This window comes from Urocampus carinirostris, chromosome 2 (assembly GCF_059441175.1).
Source record: "Urocampus carinirostris isolate Australia breed hairy pipefish chromosome 2, RoL_Ucar_1.0, whole genome shotgun sequence".
Lineage (NCBI taxonomy): Eukaryota > Metazoa > Chordata > Actinopteri > Syngnathiformes > Syngnathidae > Urocampus > Urocampus carinirostris.
The window spans coordinates 70,406,932-70,430,717 of NC_142350.1; the positions used below are offsets into that span (position 1 = coordinate 70,406,932).

Below are 23,786 nucleotides of genomic sequence, written 5' to 3' on the forward strand. Positions count from 1 at the left end.
ACTTACCTACTTACTTAACTTACTTACTTACTTACTTTCTCTTTTTTGGTTTGTTTGTTTCTTTCTTTCTTTCTTTCTTTCTGTCCATCTCTCCTTTTCATTCTTCCTTCCTCATTAGTCCGGCCCCTGAGATAATGTTTGTTCTAATGTGTGGCCCCCCTGAGTTAAAATGAGTTTGAGACCCCTGCCCGGCAGTAGCTCAGGAGGTAGAGCGATCGATTTAGGATTAAGGGATCCCAGTTCGAATCCCGGCTCGTCCGTGTTACATGCCGAAGTGTCCTTGGGTAAGACACTGAACCCCCAATACCCCCAATAAGCAGGTTAGCACCTTACATGGCTGCAAGGCTGCTATTGGGAAATGTGAAGCACATTGTAAAGCGCTTTGGGAAGTCATTGACTTGAAAAGCGCTATAGAAATGCAGATCATTTCATTTCATTGCCTACAACTGTGACCAGAAGGGGGAAGCATTGCGCTCCCGTCCAAGTGTGTTACACCCCAACTGCCGCGCCCCCCAGCCCTCGTGACCCCGCCAGGGAAAGGCAAAGCAGTGAGACAGCTGCCTGCTTAGCCATAAACACCCTCCTCGGCCCTGACAGTAAACCTTCTAGCTTTACGGCTCCGGCTAGCCTAGCCGGGGGGCGGCGAAGGATGCCAATATCGTAAAAAAAAAAGCAGATAATGACATTGCTGATCCGCCGTTTCGTTTTCTGTTTAGTGACCAGCTTTTCATCCCGCTGCCCGCACGTCGGCTATCAAACCTCGACAAAAGAAGCCACCCGAGGGCTAATCCTCGTTTGGACCCGGTCCACATTCGAGGGAGTATAGGGGGGGGTGGCGCTCAGTGTTCCCTCTGAACTGCGCGCGTGCGCAAGAAAATCGAGCCAGCGCAGAAGAAAATCGAGCCAGCGCACAAAAATCAGGGCTCAAAGTTATTATTTAAGAAGCGACTTAAGTCAAAGTTACAGTACATGAAGGTCAAAATACACAGGTTCCCCTGACGTTGTGTCCTAAATGCGGTATTTTGAAGTCGAGTCGAAGTAGAACGAAGTTGAGTAAAGTTAGTAGAGAACCGGCTTCCTCGACTCGTCTCACTAAAAAGAACCGGCTCCTTCGGGTCCTAAACAGCTCTTAGGGGTTGTTTTTGCTTCTTTCATCCCAACATGACCAAATATTATGTAAAATGATGCACAACATGACTTAAAGTAAGGGGGGAATAGAACAAAAAAGAAAAAAATACCAAAATGAAAAAGTAGTGAAAAGCTGAGACAAAAAGAAACAAAAGGAAGAGAAAAAAGAAGGGAAAATTTAGAAAAAAAACAGAAAAAAATAAAAGAAAGAAATGTAGGAAAAAAGTAAAAGAACAAAAAGAGAAAAGCAACAGCTCGGAAAAAATAAACACAATGAGATTTTTTTAAAGGAATTAAAAAAAAAGTAGGAAAAAAAACACGAAAAAAAGAAGAAAAAGTTTGTGCTGCGTTCAAATCATTTCCAATGATATCAAGTGAATCTTGTTGCCAACATTCTACTTCCACTAAAAAATGTAATTCAGTACAGTTGTGTATGGTGCAACCGACTCAATAAGCCCCCAAAATGTTAATATTATGCGACAAAATCTATCAGGAAATAAAAAGAAATGGATATCTTGTGAAAGAATTGTAAAAACAAATGATGTTTGTAGGCAATCATAGATGAGTCAATTCATTGAAAAGAGAAAAATCATTTCGCATTGCCGGAAACTCCGCAAAATGTAAGTTGATGTCAAGTTTTGGACATGTTTGATCATGACTTAGTTGCCACACTTGGGATTGCCGTTGCTCACTGTTGTTTCAAGCGTTGCTCACCGACTTTGTGTGAACGCTTAGAAAATGACAGGGAACATTGGTTGCGCTGCGTTTTTACAATCCTCGGTTCTTTAGAATCAAAAATGGTTTACACATCAAATAAATTCAGATCTACGAGTTCGTCGTCGGCTCCGCGGAAATCAGGCTGGGCGTTTCAGGACGTGTGTTTATATAATTAACGGGCTTAAATGAAAACTATGCGCGGCGAGCCGTCCCGGGCTTGTGCTGTCAACAGGCGTGTGTTTTACAAAGATATTCTATCTTCCTCCCGCAGAAGCCGCTCCACCCTTACCAGGCCCACCCGTTTTATTTTTGAGCCGCTGACTTCGGGGAATCGGATCCCCTCGAATGGCTGACGTGCTGAAGTCGCGTCCTGACCGAACTTATATGTGGGTCAAAATATGTACCGTGTTTTCACCGGCATAAGCAGTGTTCGTTTGAGAAAAGTGATGGGTCCCGGGGACTGGCATGCTCAAAAATCTATTAAGTCCCAACAGAGATCTATGGCTCCCCAAAATTGAGTCTTATCCAGCTTGAAATTGTAAATCGGCCACAAATATATCATATAAATCTATATATTCGTTCGGTTTTATTCATCACGGTTTATTGGTAATACAAATCAGTTATCACTTCAAGAGTTTTCAGTTCACAACAATAGTGTACATTATACAAAATAATATTGCTGAAATAATTATATGAATCTATATTTTCATTCAGTTTTATTCACTTCAGATTTTTCAGTTCATATATTCTTTGTGGTTTGCTGTCCCGCCACAGTTGTAGAATAGAATAGAATAGAATAGAATATGCCTTTATTGTCATTGTTACAACATGGGATATGCTGTGACAACGAAATTGGACGACTCCAGTTCCACATTTACAGTGAGGATAAGGAAACAAAGAGATAAAGGAACAAAGAACTAACTGACTTTGTTGTAAGTAGGCATTGTTTTCCTCGGGTGGGGGTGGGGGGCGGCAGTTGGGGGGGGGGGGGTGTTGATGAGGGTGGTGAGGGTCAAACAGAGTTTCTGGATACAACCGGAATGTTTGATGTTTGATCTTTCATTACACATTACACATAGTCCAGTGTTTTTTGTTGTAATGCCTTCTCAAGGTCCAGTCCATTATCATCCTCCTCATAGCGTCACCAGGAATAGAATTGAGTCCATTTTGGCAGAAAAGTCCTTTTCTTGCTAGGAGTATTCTTTTGTTTATTTTCTTCTGTCGAAACGTTGGCTTCAACACACGTGTTTTCCTTGCCTCCGTGATCTTCCAAAGAATTTCTCCGCCGTTTTCTCGTGCTGGAATTATTGCCGTTGTTATCATTTCCTGCATTGTTTCGACTAATTACTGACACCGAAGAAATTACCAATTTTGGGTTGATTTTCACCTAATGCTAACTGTTTTTTCGGAGGCATACTTCTCTTTCACTCGACAACCGCCACAACGATGGCGGATCTGCCTGACCAAAAGTTTGGAGTGCGGTAAATCTTTGTAGTCGGGTAATAATGACAATTTTGTGTCAAAAAGTTGCGTCCCTGGGACGCACGTTGATTTGACACTATGCGTCCCTAGCAAAAATCATGCGTCTAGGACGCAAACCACGAAGAATATATGAACTGAAAAATCTGAAGTGATAACTGGCTTTGTATAACCAATTAACTGTAATGATTAAAACTGCGTGAAAATATAGACTATTCATTCAGCAATATTATTTTGTATAATGTACAATATTGTTGTGAACTGAAAACTCTTGAAGTGATAACTGATTTGTATTATCAATAAACTGATGATTAAAACTGAATGAATATATACATTTATATTATATATTTGTTGCGGATTTACAATTTCAAGCTGGATAAGACTCAATTTTGGGGAGCCATAGATCTCTGTTGGGACCCATAGATTTTTGAGCATGCCAGTCCCCGGGACCCATCACTTTTCACAGCTCAAATGAACACTGTGAAGGCACTCGTTCTTCCAAAAACGTTTCCTCACCTGCGATGTCGCACATTTCGGCATCCGTGGCGTTTTTGAGCGCTTCCTCCAGCTCGGGCTCCAAGGTGATCTGCTCATGCGCCGGAATCTCTCTCTTTCGAGCTATGAAGGCTTTTCCTGGAAGAACATGGAGAACTGTCATTTAGGATGCAGCCTCCGTTGAAGTACATCACTCCATCGATCCATAACTACCAAGGTGGGGTGCGGAATTTGAAAACATAAGGCTGCAATAATAACTTTAAGCCAGGAGATGGCAGCAGAGTAAAACATGATTTGCGTGAATTTTAAGATACGCTCGAAAAAACTCTTCTTTTTTCATCTTTTTGGGGGTTTGTTCCTCTCCAGACAGACCCAATTAAAGTAAGATAAAAACAGATAGGCGCAAGGGAAAATAAAGCATAAGGGCTCTTTGAGCTCAGTTGGTCATTCTTAACACATACTTAATAGAGAAAATATTTCACTTTCAACTTTTTAATGGCATCTCAAACTACACACCTGACCATTAGCTGAGTTTCTGCAAAGTAGGAAGCATGTACTAGAACAGGAGTGGGCAAAGCTTTTGGGTCCTGGGGCCGCATTGCGTTAGAAAATATGGCAGAAGGAACAAAAATCATAAACTGATTAGACTGATTTGTATACTTTTTGCAATACCTGAGAAAAAAAACTGTAAACCTATCTACTATTTGGTCATTGCCATTTATGGACAAATATCCATGCAGACATATGCATGTACATGTTCGAATTCCCTTTATATGTGTTTACAATAAATTACCCTCATCAAATTGGTTTTAAAACACTCAGAATTCAATTTACCTGCGTTTCATTGGCTAACCAATGTGTCAATCATCATTTGAATCGATCACTATTGGCTAAAGTTATTCGGAGGTCAAGGGGCGGATCCTTTTTATCATTTACAGGCTGGCATAGGCTTAAGCGGCAAAACAAAGCCTGCAATTGGCCGAAAAAGATGAATGTGTATAGCACGTGGTTGACGGCATACAGAAAGCATTTTTTACTATTCTGTATTTGTAAATATTTTACTCTCCTGGATTGACTACACTCACGGATATAAGAGGACCACGGCTGCACATTATTATGAACACAACGACTTCGGTGAGCTACTCCGGCTATTTATTTTCCCTGTATCTTGTTTTAGACTGAACTCGATGTTTCTGTGATAAGCGGTGCAGATCATGGATGGAATGGAGTGTCTATTTTTAAATTAAACTCAATTCCAAGTGTTTATTGTCATATGCACAGTAAAGTTGCGAGCGAAAAAGAAAATAGAAAGTAAGGAATGGTTGGCATTTCTTGAATCCCAAGACTTTAACCTTCCGAATGATGGAACGATGCATTTGAGTGACATCGTACGGACACCGCATCCGCACGTGTTCTCGACACGTATTTGCGTCTTTGCAAGCTTTGGGAATGTTAAGAGGGTAAGAAGTTGGACTGAACTATCTGACTGTTTTGTCGACGTTCCCATTGTAGCGCCTTATAATCCGGTGCGTCTTATGTATGTCAAATATAGGACCAAAAACGATTTTTTCGGGGTGCGCCTTATAGTGCGGAAAATACGGTAATATACTCCTATTTTGAGGTACTAAATTTGATAGTACGCATTTAAATGAAGTATTTTTTCTTTGATGAATATCTTGATTAAAAAAAGATCAAGAAAATAGCAAATAAATAGCTGTTTAAATGTGGGCCTTGAGGAAAGTACACAACAATACTTCATAAAAAGTATATTTTTATGGAGAGAATATACATGAAGAGACACTGGGGACGTTAGTTGTAGTTGTTTTTACCAATTTATATATATTATATATATATATACTGTATATATTTTAGAATTTTAACATTTTTGTTTGGCAGGCTAGATTAAAAACCCTGGCAGCCCACGGGCCGTACTTTGCCCAACCCTGTACTAAAGCATGACACAAATAATCTGTGTATTCATGCTCATTACTGCCGCAAAACACTGTGGGACTGGTAGTACATTGACTAACGAAACACACAAACCTACTTGCTTAAAAAATCGTGTGTTTTAGTTGATTTTTCCAGGACATTTTATTCTCTTCTCCTACGGCAAATATAGCATTCCATATATACATTGGATGCCACAGTTTTATCCATCCATATATAGTGGACATCACGGTTGTATCCATCCACATGTAGTGTAAGTCTACAATTCTGGGAACAACTTGTAAATGAGAGATCTAAACGATTTATTTGAATTGTTCCAATCAGTTCCAATAGTTGGGTGGGCTTCCTTCGCTAAGGGGGGCACGGGCACATTTGGGGAGCTTTATTTTTTACTTTCTGGGAATAAGGTGTCATTGCACCTCCACTACACTAGGAAGCAGTGGTGTTTTGTTAGCAGAGTGTTTACATTTAGCCTCCACACAGTGCATGAAGCACAGAGTATAAGCATTGGGTATGATGTGTAGACACGAAGTGTAGCGGACTCTCAAGTGACCCAATAAAGAAAATATTTACTACGGATGCGGAGACGAGCCAAGAGACAGGGTAAAGACACAAACAAAATTCTCCTCCCGGAAGATAAGACGAGGAAGTTTGGTGAAGCGCACGTAGCACTTCACTGCGACTGTGGAGACGGGCAAATACTGGTGTGCTGGCTATGTTTGAAAATGTTGGCAGCGAACAGCATGAAGCCAAATAATTTAAGCTGTCACTTGAAAACAATCAACCCAATTACGCTGATAAGTCACTTGAGTTTTATTGACTGCGAAATTGCCACTATTCCAATAGGCTATTCATTACCTCAGGGTTGGGTAGGGTTACTTTAACTGGATTACTTTCAATTACTTTTGGATTACTGCAATACCAAATATGCTCATAAAAGACAAAAGAAACTAAATGTGAATAAAATGACTCACAACACGTGGTAAGCTTTCTCTCCTGGCTTTGATCTCTGGCAAAATTAACATAAAATGCCACAGAAACAAAATGAAAATCAATCCAAACAGCTTGCCAACATCATTTTTGCCGTTCCATGTGTTCCGTTACTCCCCAAGCCTGCACAAAATTGAGTCATTTTATTCCTATTTAGTTTCTTTTGTCTTTTATGAGCATACTGGGAGGTCGGTGGTTCGCGCCCCGGCCGAGTCATTCCTAAGACTTAAAAACTGGTCGGCGGCGCCCTCTGTTGGCTGCGGCTGCATCGGCTCGCTACAACGGGTCAGGTGCAATCGACATTTCGTTCTGTGTACATTGTTACACAGAATGACAATACAAGGAAATTATTATTATTATTATTATTATATTTGGTATTGGAGTCATCCAAAAGTCATTGAAAGTAATCCAGTTAAAGTAACCCTACCCAACCCTGCTCACCATACAAAGGTTTCAGGTTACAAAGCACCTGAAGGGGGAACATTTGCCTCACGTTACAAAGGCGTTTCAGGATACAAAGTGATTCCCTTGGTCTGGGAATCTCCCCCCAACTTAAATCGTCTTCCCCATTACCAGGGTTGGGTAGGGTTACTTTAACTGGATTACTTTCAATTACTTTTATATTATTCCAATACCAAATATGCTAATAAAAGACATAAGAAACTAAATATGAATCAAATGATGACTCACACCACGTGGTAAGCTTTCTCTCCTGGCTTTGATCTCTGGCAAAACGAACATAAAATGCGACAGAAACTACATGAAAATAAATCATCATTTTTGCCGTTCCATATATTCCGTTACTCCCCAAGCCAGCACAAAATGGAGTCATTTTATTCCTATTTGGTTTCTTTTGTCTTTTCTTAGCATATCCTAATAAGGACAATACATTTCAAAAACAGATGCTAACTGAAAGAAGCTTCCTGATCCATAAACTAGGAGCAGAAAGCGTGTGGAGCACCTTTCTTCTCCCCCGTGAAAGGAACCAGCTCCTCTCGGTCCGGATGCTCCATGGCCACCTTCTCCAGATGCTGCATCAGAGCGTCGCGGTCGAAAGGTCCCGTCGGGTTTTTCTTGGTCTGGTCCCGTTGCCGCATGCCGGCGGGCAGCAAGGCATTCTGGGAGAGCGCAGAGGTCGTGTTTATTGGCACACGGCTGCACGATCGAGGGCGTTAAGTCCCATATGTGAAAGTCACGAGTACCTTTTCTATCTTCGTGTTAGAAAAGTAAGTCCTTAATGACCCCGTTTCAGTCCTAATAATCCAAAACCGGAGTCGGTAAGATAGCCTGTATAATCGGGGTCACCAACGTTATAGCCCCCTAAGAAACCCATGGAACAGTCCTACTTTGTTTCCCTGCCTGTGTGTTTGGAATTATTGTCATGCTGATGGAAGGACATTTTCACTGAAAATTTTTTGATACAAGGCCATAGTTATTATGGACAGATCTGGATTTAGATTAGTCACCCTGGTTCTTTTGCAGGAAATCAGCCTAGAGGCATGATGTTTCCACCCCTGTGCTTCACAGTGGGTATGGTGTTCTTCAAATGCAGTTCTCCTCCAAACACGTTAACCTGTATGTTTCCACCCAAAAGTTACATTTTGTTTTTATCTGACCATAACACATCCTCCCATCCTGTTTCTGGATCATTCAAATGCTCTCTAGCGAACCGCAGACACGCTTGGACATGTACTGGCTTCCGCAGGGGGACACGTCTGGCAGTGCAGTATTTGAGTCCCTGGTGGCGCATTGTGTTACCGATAATAGCCTTTGTTACTGTGGTCCCAGCCACTGTTCCCTCTAATCGCGCACTGCTCGCACATTCTCAGCGCACAAGGAAATCGAGCCAGCTCACAAAAATCAGGGCTCCAAATTGCTAATTAAGAAGCGAATTAAGTCAAAGTTACAGTGCATGAAGGTCAAAATACAAGGGTTCCCCTGACGCTGTGTTCTAAATGCGGTAGTTTGAAGTCAAGGTCGAAGTAGAACGAAGTTGAGTCAAGTCAGTAGAGTTTTTCGAGAACCGGCTTCTTCGGCTCGGCTCACTAAAAGGAGCCGTCTCTTTCGGGTCCTAAACGGCTCTTCAGGTTGTTTTTGCTTCTTTCATCCCAACATGACCAAATATTGTGTAAAATTATGCACAAAATGACTTAAGGAATGGGGGAATAGAACAAAAAAGGAAAAAAATACCAAAATGAAAAAGTAGTGAAAAGCTGAGAAAAAAAGGAAACAAAGGAAGAGAAAAAAAGAAGGAAAAAATTGGAAAAAAGTCAGAAAAAAAACAAACGAAAGAAACAAAGTAAATAAAGTAAATAGAGAACAAAAAGAAAAAAGTAACAGCTCAGAAAAAAATAAACCCAATGAGATTTTTTTTTTTAAAGGAATTTAAAAAAAATGGAAAAAAATACATGGAAAAAGAAGAAAAGGTTTGTGTAGCATTCAAAAAAAATTCCAATGATACCAAGTCAATCTTGTTGCCAACATTGTAATTCCACCAAAAATGTGATTAAATACAGTTGTGTATCGTACTACTAACTATTTAGTGGCCACACTTGGGATTGCCGTTGCTCACTGTTGTTTCAAGCAGTGCTCACTGACTTTGTGTGAACGCTCAGAAAATTACAGGGAACATTGGTCCCAGCTCACTGTAGGACATTCACTAGGTCCAACGTGTGGTTCTGGGACGATTGCTTATCGTTCTTGTTATTTTAGGGCCACGGGAGGAAAATGAGTAGTGGTCTTGTAGTAAATAGACAGTATTATGGACAGTTCCACGGTCTTAAAGTTTGACGCCGCTGTTCTCCTACCTCCGGGTCCATCTCCTGCAGTTCATAATCCAGCTGGTCCAGCTCTTCGGGACTCAAGGCCTTGAGGATGGCGTCCTCGTCGATGTCCCTGGGGTCCGACATGACTGGCTTCTTGGGGGAAGGGGAGGACTTACATACACTGGCTCCGGTTCGGGTGGTCCCAGGTGGTGGGATTCTGTGAGGTAGAGGAGTCAGAATACTTGAGACCAGGGACGGACAGATACGGGGTTTTTCAGGATACCGATTATTAGGATTGACAGGAGCCGATATTGATTTGATGTGAGACATTTTGAATCATGTAAAAAGAAACAAAGAGTAGTCGTTATCTCATCTCATCAGCTGTACCGCTTATCCTTATTAGGGTCGCGGGGGGCCTGGAGCCCATCCCAGCCATCTCCGGGCAGTGGGCAGGTGACACCCTCAACTGGTTGCCAGCCAATCGCAGGGCACACGGGGACAGACAACTCACTTGCCCATTCACACCTAGGGACAATTTGGACCGGCCAATTCACCTGAAATGCATGTTTTTTGGAACGTGGGAGGAAACCGGAGTGCCCGGAGGAAACCTACGCAAGCAGGGGGAGAACATACAAACTCCGCACAGTAAGGCCGGTAGCTGGATTTGAACCCGCGCAGGAGGTTCCCACGACCTCAGAACTGTGCCGCACACGCGCTAACCACTGCGCCGCCGTGCTGCCCTAGTCGTTATAAATTTGATTAAAAAAAAAAAAAAGAGTTCTATGAAACCTTTCAATACATTACAATTTGCTTCAACATTCTTTTTTCTTGCTTTTTTCCTGCCTGTTATGTTTTTTCCCTCTTCTTTTTTTCCTGTTGTTTTTTTTTTCTTCTTTCCTAGGTCCATTCTTTTTTTCTTGCTTTATAATTTTCTTCTCTTTTTTCTCTCCTTTTTAGTTATTATTTTCTTCTTTTGAAATGAAATGATCTGCATTTCTATAGCACTTTTCAAGTCAAGACTTCCCAAGGCGCTTTGCAATGAGCTCCACATTTCCCAATAGTGGCCGTGCAGCCATGTAAGGCGCTAACCTGCTTATTGGGGGTATTAGGGGTTCAGTGTCTTACCCAAGGACACTTCGACATATAACACGGACGAGCCGGGATTCGAACTGGGATCTCTTGATCCCAAGACGAGAGCTCTACCTCCTGAGCCACTGCCAGGAGGCACTAGATTTTTCTATTTATTTTGCTTTTTCTTCTTTTAATTATTCATTTCCTGCTTTTTACTTCTTCTTTTCTATTTGTCCGTTTTTATTGTATTTTCCTTTTTAATTTGTTTTGCCCCCCCCCAGCTTTTTACTTCGTTTTTCTTGCTTTATTATTATCCTTTCTTTTTTTCTTATTTTCTTTTTTTTTCTTTGTTTCTGCCCTTCAAGCTTTTTGCCTTTTACTGCTATTTCACTATTTTGTTCTCGTTTTTTCTTTCTAGTTTTAAGTGTCTTTTTTTCTTATTTTCAGGGTTTTTACTCATTTTTTTTGACTAATTTATTTCTTATTCCTTTTCTCTCCTTTTTTGTTTTGTTTTATTGTATTCCTTTTTTTTGCTTTTTCCCTTTTTTTAAATTTATTTCCTACTTTTTTACTTATTTTTTCTCTTCGTCCTTTTTCTTTAACTGATTTGTTTCTCACCTCCCCCCGGGATTTTACTTCCTTTTTCTGGCTTTGTTTTTTTTTTGGAATACATTTTTCTCTTCTTTTTTTTATTCCCATGTATGTCTTTAATTTTTCAGAATCCCCTCACCACTACATCCAGTTGTCTTTGGGTGGGCAGAGCATGTCCATGGGTGGGCACTGCCCCCCGGTAACACCCCTGAGTTGAACCCTTTTGGAGGCTCTTATGCATGGTTGGGTAGGGTTACTTTACCTGGATTACTTTCAATGACTTTTGGATTACTCCAATACCAAATATGCTAATAAAAGACAAAAGAAACTAAATATGAATTGAATGATGACTCACAACACGTGGTAAGCTTTCTCTCCTGGCTTTGGTCTCTCTGATCTCCAGCAAAACTAACATCAAGTGCGACAGAAACAAAATGAAAATAAATCCAAACGGCTTGCCGACATCATTTTTGCCGTTCCGTGTATTCGGTTACTCCCCAAGCCTGCACAAAATGTAGTCATTTTATTCCTATTTAGTTTCTTTTGTCTTTTATTAGCATATTTGCTATTGGAGTAATCCAAAAGTAATTGAAAGTAATCCAGTTAAAGTAACCTTACCCAACCCTGTTCACGACTTCTTGCAAAAAGTAACTGAGTTAGTAACTGAATTACTCCATAGTAAAAGTAACAAGTTACCAGGGTGTCAAACCTGACTCCCACCTGTCCCGTTTTTGCTCCCATTCGTCTCCGGCTACAACCTGTTTTGACCCCGACCACGTCTGCGCTCCCGTCCCGGCTTGCGACCCATTTTTGATCCCGATCACGTCTGCTCTCCCGTCCCGCTTACGACCCATTTCTGACTCCGACCCCGTTTTTGCTCTCCTGTCCCTGCTATCGACCTGTTTTTCATTTTCTTTTTTCAATGAAATTGTGAGAAAACGTTACGCGATCGGGTCTACTAAGTAATCCAGTTAAAGTAACCCCACCCAACCCTGCTCTTGGGTCCCGGTCCCCCGGTTAACCGCAAAAAACCAGGAATGTCTGTACTTTGAACGGCTCGCGGCCCGAAGAAAACGAGTCGGCATCAAATACATCACACTACGTCACGCAACCGGCGAGCGATGCCAAGCGATGACGGAAGCGGGAAATCGAATGAGGAGCGAGTAACTGGAAACCCGGAGAGCGGTTCCTAGCCGCTAAGAATAGCCGGAAGGCTGCGCAGGCTCGTTTATCATCTGCGCAGCCTCATTTGTCAACCGCGCTGTCTCTTTAATGCAAACGCCAGCCATGAGAACGCAGAAGTTAAGTGTTGAAATCGGTTTTAGCTTCAGAGCAAGAGGTGGACAAACTACGGCCCGCGGGCCACATGCGGACCGACAGGCTTTGTCATCCCCGGCCCGCCAAAGAATAATGGTCGGAATAATGTCAATATATAGAATAGTAATTATAGTACTACTAATAAAAATGTTCGTTGGGGTGCCAACTTTGTCTCCATTGTCTTCAACAAAATACTACGACAAAAATACTACAGAATTAGCACTAAATTAATATCCAATTGAGTGCTTTAAAACGGCGATCTAATATATTATTTTGTTGCCATTCTGATAAGAAAATATGCTATAGAAATACTCCAAAAATACTACAACCATAATACCATGATATAAAGAAGATATGCTATAGAAATTACAATAACAATAATACTGTGATACAAAAATACTATTACAGAAATAAAACAAAATAAATACTACAAAAATTCAACCAAAGTAATGTTTGAAAATACTAAAGAAATACTACAAAGAATGTGTAAATACTTCAAAAATACTTCTACAGAAATACTACAAAAGTACAACAACCATATTACCATGATATAAAGAAAATATACTATAGAAATACTCCCAAAAACCTTCAATAATACTGAAATACAAAAATACTATTACAGAAATGTAACAACATAAATACTACAAATTTCAACCAAAGTAATGTTTAAAAATACTAAAGAAATACTACAAAGAGTGTGTAAATACTTCAAAAATACCTCTACAGAAATACTACAAAAATACAACAACCATAATACCATGATGTAAATAAAATATACTATAGAAATACTCCATAAACTTACAACAATAATACTGTGATACAAAATACTAATACAGAAATACTGTATAACAAAATAAATACTACAAAAATTCAACCAAAGTAATGTTTAAAAATACTAAAGAATTACTACAAAGAGTGTGTAAATACTTCAAAAGTACTTCTACAGAATTACTACAAAAATACAACAACCATGATACCATTAAATAAAGAAAATATGCTATAGAAATACTCCAAAAAATCTACAACAATAATACTATGATACAAAAATACTATTACAGAAATATAAATATGACAAAAATACAAGCACAGTAATGTAAAAATTCTAAAGAAATACTACAGAGTGTGTAAATACTTTAAAAATACTACAACAATAATACTGAGATCCAAAAATACTTTTCCAGAAATATAACAACATAAATACTACATAAATACAACTAAAGTACAGGAGACCCTCGGAATGCTGACATTAATTCGTTCTGAGGGATCAAAAAGATCAAAAGTTCCGAACTCTATGTACCATCGTTAAAAATAAAAAAGAAATGTATAAAAAAATAGTAATTGCCAAGTAATACTTATATAAAAGTCTATTTGATTAAATAACATTATAATATCAAGAAAAAAATGACCTTTTATTTATTTTTGGTGGGACATGGCTTGAGCTGGTATAGTGGAGTTAATGGGTAGATGCAGAGAGGGGAGGAGATGGCATATTGAAAATGAAAAATAGTTCAAAACTTCGACCGGCAAGAATTTTCATGGTCTAAGAAGAGTTTGATGACTTAATCTTGTGTTTATTTTCAATATTCGCAACTGTCGATTGGTTGCACCTCAATGATTCAAGTGATTTCTTCATATCTTTTAATAATTGCAGGCTTTGTTTCCGTGGTTATCATGTGTTGCTTCTCCCTTTAGCATCATTGATTATTTTGGGACTCATTGCTAATTTTCATTTTCCTCATGCTGAGGTTTTTGTGTGTTTCCTTGCCCGCATGTAAGTTTTAGATCAGGGGATGGTATACTAATAGTGTGTAGTCAGTAATAGTTTGTGGTCTGTGCAGCCCTTTTAGACATCTTGTGATTAAGGGCTATACAAATAAACATGACTTGACTTTAAAAATACTAGAGAAATACTACAAAGAGTGTGTAACTACTTCAAAAATACTTCTACAGAAATACTACAAAATACCACTACATTAATACTAAAATACTGACACATCAATATTACAACAGAAATATTTAAAAATGCTCATCTCATCTCATTAGCCGTACCGCTTATCCTTATTAGGGGCGCGGGGGGGCTGGAGCCGGGCAGTGGACAGGGGACACCCTGAACAATCGCAGCCAATCGCAGCGCACACGGTGACAGACAACTCACTCGCTCAGTCACACCTAGGGACAATTTAGACCGGCCAATTCACCTCAAATGCATGTCTTTGGAATGCCCGGAGGAAACCCACGCAAGCACGGGGAGAACATACAAACTCCGCACAGTAAGGCCGGTAGCTGGATTTGAACCCACACAGGAGGTTCCCACGACCTCAGAACTGTGCCGCACACGCGCTAACCACTGCGCCGCCGTGCTGCCCTCAAAAATACTCCTACAGAGGTATTCTGACAGAATTTTTCGCTGGTCTACTACTGATCCAAGAGCCAAGAAGAAATCCGCAGAGAGTTCTCCTTTAGGGCCCGGATGAAAAACATGAAAATCAACCTATACATTTTGGTATCGACATCAATAAAATGTTTGGTTTTGATTGAACGGGAAAAAAATATTTTTTACTGAACAAAAAAGGAAATAAATGTTTGAGGTTGAAAGTCTGAATTTCAAAAGGATTTGGAGACTTTTTACTGCATCTGTATCCGAGTAAGTATTATCCATTATAAAAATAGTTTTCAAATTGTATAATTGATTAGTTGTAAGTAAATTGATTGCACTTTACATACATAAGAACATTCATTGCATTTTATTGGTTGAGGAAGTTGTAGTAGTTAATCATCGTTTAGGAAAAAATAGATTTGATCTAAGTACTTTATAATAATTCAGACTTTATGGATTCATATCCAATGAATGGATGTTCCTCCAGAACCAATGAAAAGACATGTGGGGTTCCCCAAGGTTCAATACTAGGCCCGGTACTTTTGAATCTGTATATGCTTTCCCTTGGGGATGTCATCAGGAGACACGGAGTCCACTTCCATAGTTACGCTGATGACGCCCAGGTCGACATTGACGTGTCTTTGATAACTCTACATTGCCGTGTCCCCTGATGACACGAGTCCAATGGATACCCTTTTAAATTGCATTTCAGAAGATACCAGGTCATGAATGGCAGAAAACGTCCTACAGCTCAACCAGGACAAAACAGAGGTTTTACTCATTGGTCCTGAAAGTCGGAGAGAGAAACTTCTACCAAAACTATAAGATCTCAAACCTTCTTGCTTGGGGTTGTCCATCGATTCGATGTTGACCATCTTCTTTTATTTGTGAGTCTGCTGATGTTTGAACAGTCCGATCCTGGATTGTGGTCGTAGACTCAGGTAAAAGAGGATACCTGCGCAATGATGGTTTTTAAAGTGGCGTAAGGGGTGCGCTTTCCCCAACGCCACTATCTTGATTGTAAAGAAGATGGTTCCAGTGGCAAGGGAGACCCTAGACGACTGGCATCTTCCTACAACTGCAGGCGGCTAACGGGATCCAGGTCTGTAGGAAACCGCCTCAAAGCGTGCCGCCACCAGCTTTTGGGATCACTCTTAGTCTGGACTCTACCCTTCGACCTGTTCGGCTTGGGTAACCCTACCAGGAGTACGAGACTCCCGCCGACATAGCTCTAGGGGTCATGGAGACGCGCAAAGTGCCCCACCACGATAAGGTGGTGATCCGTCGGGACACTCAGACCTTCTAGATTATATCAAAAACATACCTAAAATAGTTTTTTAAGCATCTCAGGAATATAGCCAGAGTCTGCCTATTTCTCTCTCAGGCAAACACGGACATAGTGATGCATGCTTTTATATAGTCTCGTATAGATGATTGTAATGCCCTGCTCTCCAGTCTTCCCAAAAAGAACTTTGCTAGCCTGCAGCGATTGCAAAACTCAGCAGATATATAACAGCCGTTTTAAAATCACTGCATTGGCTCCCTGTGCGTTCCAGGATCAATTTTAAGGTGCGTTTACCAGATTTTAAAAATCTTAATGGTCTTGGACCGTCCTATCAGTCTGATTCAGTCCCTGAGGTCCTCTGGCAGCGGCTTGTTGACTGTTCCCAGGGTGAGGACCAGAACTTACAGTGAAGCAGCATTCAGCCACTTTGGTCCTCATCTATGGAACAGTCTGCTGGAGGACATCGGGTCTGCCGTTTTTAAGAGGAGGCTCAAGACCCACTTTTTTTTAAAAACAGCTTTTTATTGATGATTTTTATTTTTATGTTATTGGGGAGTTTACTGTCTTGTTGTACGCTAAATGATTTATACAGCACTTTGAGTGGCAATTTTTTCTTTAAAAAAATGCCTTCCCAATAAATTTGGATCTGAAATATCGTAAAAATGCACAAAAAGGAAAAAATAAAACTTTTTCTACTTTCGTGATTTTGCAAGAATTACGATTGTCACTATTAAAGCGTTACGTCCCACTTATGGCACTTTATTGGTGCAGTTTAGTTTTATTTAGGAACGTTTTGCCTCTCAATCAATCACAGTGTTTATTTAGGTGTCCAAATGGCAATATTTTTTTAATAAGAGATGATTGATAACATAGCAAATATTGTTTACAACAAGTTTAGGTGTCACTCCAGGATAAATATGCAATTGGACTTGCTTCCTCATATCCTTCAGATTTATTTTTCTCCTATGTTCTTGCTTGGAGCCTTCATTCTGAAAATGCTGGTCTGCTAGGGATCCCAAGAGCCAAGAAGAAATCTCCATCCAGGCCCAGGCAGGTTCGAGAGCTTTCTCCATTCGGGCCCTGGTGCTGTGGAATGCTCTTCCCCCTGAGATTGGATCTGCAACCTCAGTGGAAATGTTTAAATATAAACTTAAAACACACTTCTATTCTAAAGCATACGAATAACCTTTATTTTATTTTGATAATATCTGTGTATTATTTGCCCTCATGTCGGTTTTAGATCAGGGGATGGTGTAAATAGTCTGTGGTTTGTGCAGGCCTTTGAGACTCTTTGTGATTAAGGGCGTCACAAACAAACATGACTTGAATTGAGGTTTTTGAGTTTTTCCTTGCCCTTATGTCAGTTTTAGATCAGGGGATGGTGTCATAATAGTCTGTGGTTTGCAATAGCCAGTTGTCTGTGCAGCCCTTTTGACAAATAAACATGAGTTGACATGACTCCTATGTGCCTACTTGGAGCCTTCACTCTGAAAATGCTGGTCTGCTAGGGATCCCAAGAGCCAAGAAGAAATCTCCATCCAGGCCCAGATGCTGTGGAATGCTCTGCCCCCAGAGATTCAATCTGCAACTTCTGTTCCATAGCTTATGAATGATATATTTCTCATGTTGACGATGTCTGTGTATTGCACCATCTATTGCAGCCTGGTCATTCTGGAAGACGGAATGCTTCATGTGCGGTCCCTTCTCGAGGTTTCTTCATTTCCTTATGCTTTTGAGTTTTCCTTGCCCTCATGTAGGTTTCATATCAGTGAATGGTGTCATAATAGTCTGCGGTTTGCAATCATCTGTGGTCTGTGCAGCCCTTTGAGACTCTTTGTGATTAAGGGCCAAACATATAAACGGGACTTGACTTGACTACTATGTTCCTGCTTGGAGCCTTCGCTATGAAAATGCTGGTCTACTAGGGATCAAAAGAGCCAAGAAGAAATCTCCATCCAGGCCCAGGTGCTGTGACTCTTTGTGATTAAGGGTGTCACAAATAAACAGGACTTGACTCATCCTGATGTTTTTGAGTTTTTCCTTGCCCTCATGTTGGTTTTAGATCAGGGGATGGTGTCATAATAGTCTGGGGTTTGCAATCATCTGTGGTCTGTGCAGCCTTTTGAGTCTCCTTGTGATTAAGAGCAACACAAATAAACATGACTTGATTTGTTTGTTCTAAATGCAACCGTTTCCAGAAGGAGAGCTACCCTGGAGTCATCCTCTAATTTTTGCAGTTGACTGTGCCACACATATGTCATGTTCCTTGTGCTGTAGGTCTTAGCGCCCAAGTGTAACATTCCAAATCATTGCGGGCTTAATTTTAGCTTGACAAGTCAGCTACTTGCAGCAGCGTCAAGCCTCAGCGCCTTAGGCTGAACCCGGACACACGCCTCACATGCACAAACTCTAGATCACACATGAATGTCCTTTCGCAGAGCGCTACAAAGCCAGGTAAATTGAAGTGGATCGAATATGAAGAAAGATTCAACTTTCAGAATCTTCAACTCCTACCTCCAGGCGGTCATTATTTACCTTAAAAAAGGAATTTACTAAAACTCACGGTTCACGGATCCCTTAAGTCCCTGGGGCACCAATGAGGGCACAACTCTGAACAGCCTTCTCCAATGTTGACGGTCCCTGGCCTGTTTTTGGGTCATGGCAAAGTTGGCACCACGCCATTCCTTAAGGTTGTTGGTCCAGTTCTTCTTCTGCCTCCTTGGACTGTGCCCAGGAGAATAAGTTTGATCAGTCCTGATGATCCTGTGACATAACCATACCACTGAAGTTGACAACAGTTCTTGGTAGGGTCCAATGTGCCCTCTGATGGTGTTGCGCACTGCTTGGTTTTTCACTCGGGCTAAATAGCAGATGCTTAGAAGTTTCCAGCAGCAGCGCATCTCCACTGCATGGATTTTCATTTCCAGTTTGGCTGCGAGAGTCCACGTCTCGAAAGCGTAGAGGAAGATGGAAGTAACCAGCGCTTGATTTACCTGCTATACTCTTGTCCCTTCAGATGGGTTCAAGTCTGGCAAATGCAGCTGTGGTTTGAGCTATCCTGTTCATGGTTTCTGGTTCTGACCCCTCTTCTGATCTGACAGCTCCAAGATAACAAAATTTGGTGAAAGATTCTAGCTCTCTGCGGTTGATGGTGATGTTTGTGGTGATATCTTGGGGATTGTTGGTCATTACTCTTGTTTCTTTCCGTGCTGATATCCGTTCCATAACGGCTCGATTTAAATATTGGTTTACATAGAATCCCAATGCCAAATATGAGTATATAAATATTAATAATATTGTAAAGTTCATACTCAGGTAAAAAAAACTAAATTGGAGCTAGATAACCAGCTAAAATCTTTAAAAAAGATCAAATGTTAGCTCGATAGCATGCAAAAAACATGTAAAACGCTAGGTCGATAGCTGGCTAAATAGCTAAAATGGACGAAGATAGCTAGCTACAAAGCTAAAATAAGTAGCCAGATACATAGCTAAAAACAACATTTTTTCCTCAATCTCTCTATAAAACCCAATTACCGGATTTAAGTGTTACCACTAGGAGGCACCAAATATTACAGGCACCTCCATGACATTAAAGTTGATGGTGTCCAAGATTCTCCTTGGATAGAAATGAAATGTTCGTGTAATATTATTTTCAGTCTCTCCATAAGCAAAACTGAAATACTATTAGAAAAATTACTGCTTGAATATTGTTAAAGTTTTGATATGCAACAATCTCATCTCATCTCATTAACTGCACCGCTTATCCACAGTAGGGTCGCGGGGGTGCTGGAGCCCGTCCCAGCAATCATCGGGCAGTGGGCAGAAGACACCCTGAACTGGTTGCCAGCCAATCGCAGGGCACACAGGGACAGACAACTCATTCGCTCATTCACACCTAGGGACAATTTGGACCGGCCAATTAACCTGAAATGCATGTTTTTGGAATGTGGGAGGAAACCGGAGTGCCCGGAGGAAACCCACGCAAGCACAGGGAGAACATACAAACTCCGCACAGGAAGTCTGGAGCTGGATTTCAACCCACGCAGGAGGCTCCCATGACTTGAACTGTGCCGCACATGCGCTAACCACTGCGCTAACCACTGCACCACCGTGCTGCCCATATGCAACAATGTATGATGAAAATATGTGAAGCAGCAAGACCATGAAAGGTTAACCTGATTACTGTAATCCAAAAAGATTTCATTGTCATCCTCCAAGCGCCTTCAAGTTCTCCTAAAATCTTCAACGTCAGCTAAAAAAAAACCTCAACTTTTTACTGTTGCTCAAAAACTTTTCTAAACAAACCTCGAGTTCAAGTTCAATAGCATTCTTTACAATCTCTCCAAAATCAGTATTGCTTGAAAAAAATTCGCCATTATTTCCTTCCTGAAACGTCCAGATATCTTTAACGCCAAAATCCTCATGTTCTTTTAACCTCCATTTTCCTCCAAAGTTCCCCAGGTTCTCTTCCTGGAACTTCATCCTCTAGAAATCTTCAAGAAACATCAACTTTTGCTTATGTCTTACTAATCCAAATAATGTTGATTTTGCGCTTTCATGCAAGCACTTTTTCTATCCTGGTTCTTCAAAATCCTACCTTAAAAAAACCCCACCTAACCTTCATATTCAACTTCGACGAAACTCCACCTACTGTGCTATGAATAAGTAATTGCCCCCTTCCTGATTTCGATGTTTTTTTTGCATATTTATCACTCACAAAAGTTTCAGATCATCAAACCAATCTTATCATATTTATTATATTGTTCTCTAGTTCTGCCATACTTAACATGTTGTGCAGAAGTCTGGGGCAATCATTCCAAAAGTTCATCGTGCCATTAGAACCATACACAGGGTAGGATATCGAAATCATAATCATATTTTATTCCTGCAGTCCAAATGATTAAAATTGGATGATTTAGTCAAACTTTTCACTGCACAACTGCTATTTAAGGTCAACAAAAACACACTACCAGAAATCATTCATAAATTATTCATTCAGAAAGTGTCATGATTGCCGATTGAGCACACCTGCAGCTGCTTAATTGGCGCCAACAGCCTGGACAGCTGATTGGCTGATGCACTCTTATTAAACCCCCGGCTTCCAAGAGGAAGCCGTCAGATCGTTATGCGAACTGTTGCCACCAGCTCAGTAAGACTTTTCTGCCCTGTTTTACTCTGCCTGACCTTCGTTGCCTGTTTCCGGACCTGACTTCGCCCCGTTCTGCCTGCCTGTTACCTGACCTGTTTTGCCCCGTTACCTGCCTGCCTCCTGTTACCGACCTTGTTTACGAACTCCACACCGCCTTTGATCTCCAGTCCCGGCCAACGACTCGCTATTCCCGCCTGTCCCCGATCCTCCTCGTTCGACACGGAAGTGGCACTTCCGCGTTCCCGCCACCTGCTACCCGTGTTCGTCGATCCTCGGATCGTGGAAGCAAGCCCTTCTCTCCCTCTTATCAATAAAGAACTGAGAAAACGAACGCTACTGGGTCCTGTCTCCGTTCCTGGTCCGTGACAGAAAGAGGGAAATTATAACTTAAGGGGCTGTTGTAAATTCATAATCCCAAAGGTGAGAACAACCAGGAAAAGTATGTGTGTGTCTGTGTGTGGAGTCAAACTTTGGAACAATTTACAAGACGAGATCAAACAATGTCCAACTATTCACGTGTTTAAATTTAAATACGAAAAAACATGACTGGCGGAATACAGAGATGAAGAAAATGGGTGATACGAGAGATTGGGAATAGTGCGTCTAGAACTATGATTAACTTTGTTGTTATTGTTGCTATTGTTATATCATAACTGTTATTATTAATATTATTACTATTGTTGTTATTATCATTGCTGTATTTAATAGCGGAGATGAAGAGGTAGCGAAAATAAGCATTTGCTTCTTTCTATTATGTAACATTATTTTGTTGTTGAGTGATTGTTTTTGTTCTGTTTTCATTTTAATGTTCGAAATCAAGTTTTCATTCATTCGTTCATTCATCATCACACAGAGACAACCCAAAGACATACAAAATGAAGTTTTGAAATGTTGAAACCCAAAACCTATCTTGCCCAATTTGAAAAAGTATTTGCCTCCTGAACCTAGTAGTGAGTTGGGCCACCTTTGGCAACAATAAGAGAAATCAAACTTATATGATAATGGGTTATGAGTCTATGGAGGAATTTTGACCCACTCTTCTTTGCAAAATTGTTTCAAATCAACCATTTTGAAAGGTTTTCTAGCATCAGCAGCCCGATTAAGGTCACACCAAAGCATCTCAATTGGATTTAAATCCGTACTTTGACTGGACCACTCCAGAAACTTCATTTTGTTTCTTTTGAGCCATTCAAAGATGGATTTACTGTTGTCCTGGATGATCCAAGAGCGCTTGAGTTTGAGGGGACCAACTGATGGCCGGACGTTCCCCTCAGGATCATCTGGTGAACACCAGAATTCCTTATTCCGTCAATCACAGCCAGTTGTCCTGGTCCTGCGGCAGCAAAGCACCCCAAGACCATCATACTGCCACCACCATGCTTTACGGTTGGCATTATGTTCGTTTTGTCAAATGCTTTGCCATTTTTACACCAGATTTAACAGGCTGCACACCTTCAAATTTTGACTCATCAGTCCACATAATGTTTCTTCAAAAGTCTTGAGGATAATCAAGATGCTTTTTGGCATGAGGCAACTCTTCGTGTCATTTTGTGACAGCAGTGGTTTTTGTCTGGGAATTTTCCCATGGATACCATTTTGGGGCCAATGTCTTTCTTAAAGTGATGAACACTGACCTTATCTTAGACCAACTTGGCCTGCAATTCTTCGGATGTATTCCGAGATTCTTTTGTCAACTTCCTGGATGAGTTGTCATCGCAACTCTTGGAAAGATCTGCCACTGTTCTCAGTTTTTAGATATCGATCCCTTTTTTTCCTGATTTCTTCTGGAATTTATTTAGATGGTGGCATGTCAATTGTGTTCTTCAATGTTGTAGCCTACTTCCCTTACAGGTGGTGGTTGTTAATCTTGGGTGTGGCTCGTGGAATTGAACTAGGGTTTCCCAAAACTGTGTTTAGTCACAGTAACTTTAGGCAGGATTGGGTAGGGTTACTTAAACTGGATTACTTTCAATGACTTTTGGATGACTCCAATACCAAATATACTCATAAAAGACAAAAGAAACTACCGTATTTTCCGCACTATAAGGCGCACCGGGTTGTAGGGCGCACCCCGAAAAAATAGTTTTAGGTCCTATATTTGACATACATAAGACGCACCGGATTATAAGGCGCTACAATGGGAACGTAGACAAAACAGTCAGATAGTTCAGTCCAACTGATTACCCCCTTAACATTCCCAAAGCTTGCAAAGAAGCAAATACGTGTCGTAGACGCGTGCGGATGCGGCGTCCATACGATGTCACTTAAATGCATCGTTCCAAATATCATTCGGAAGGTTAAAGTCTTGGGATTCAAGAAATGCCAACCATTCCTTAGTTTCTATGTTCTTTTTCGCTCGCTACTTTACTGTGCATATGACAATAAACACTTGGAATTGAGTTGAATTTAAAAATAGACACTCCATTCCATCCATTATCTGCACCGCTTATCACAGAAACATCGAGTTCAGTCTGA

General features: G+C 40.7%; 1 protein-coding gene across 6 annotated transcripts in view; it reads right to left on the reverse strand.

Moving 5' to 3' along the window:
- The window catches only part of tmod4 (tropomodulin 4 (muscle)), a 44,565-nt gene that overhangs the window by 11,096 nt on the left and 9,683 nt on the right, over positions 1-23,786 (reverse strand). For 3 of the 6 annotated variants that reach the window (XM_088327687.1, XM_088327688.1, XM_088327682.1), the window contains exons 2-4: positions 9,564-9,738; positions 7,718-7,874; positions 3,841-3,957 (exon numbers count right to left, since the gene is read on the reverse strand). In XM_088327687.1, the coding sequence (XP_088183813.1) occupies positions 3,841-3,957; positions 7,718-7,874; positions 9,564-9,665 (376 nt within the window). In that variant the 5' untranslated portion in view covers positions 9,666-9,738. Of the gene's footprint in view, positions 1-3,840; positions 3,958-7,717; positions 7,875-9,563; positions 9,739-11,538; positions 11,571-15,712; positions 16,145-21,442; positions 21,667-23,786 lie in introns of those variants that run through there. The other 3 variants (XM_088327683.1, XM_088327684.1, XM_088327686.1) reach the window with 3 other exon arrangements.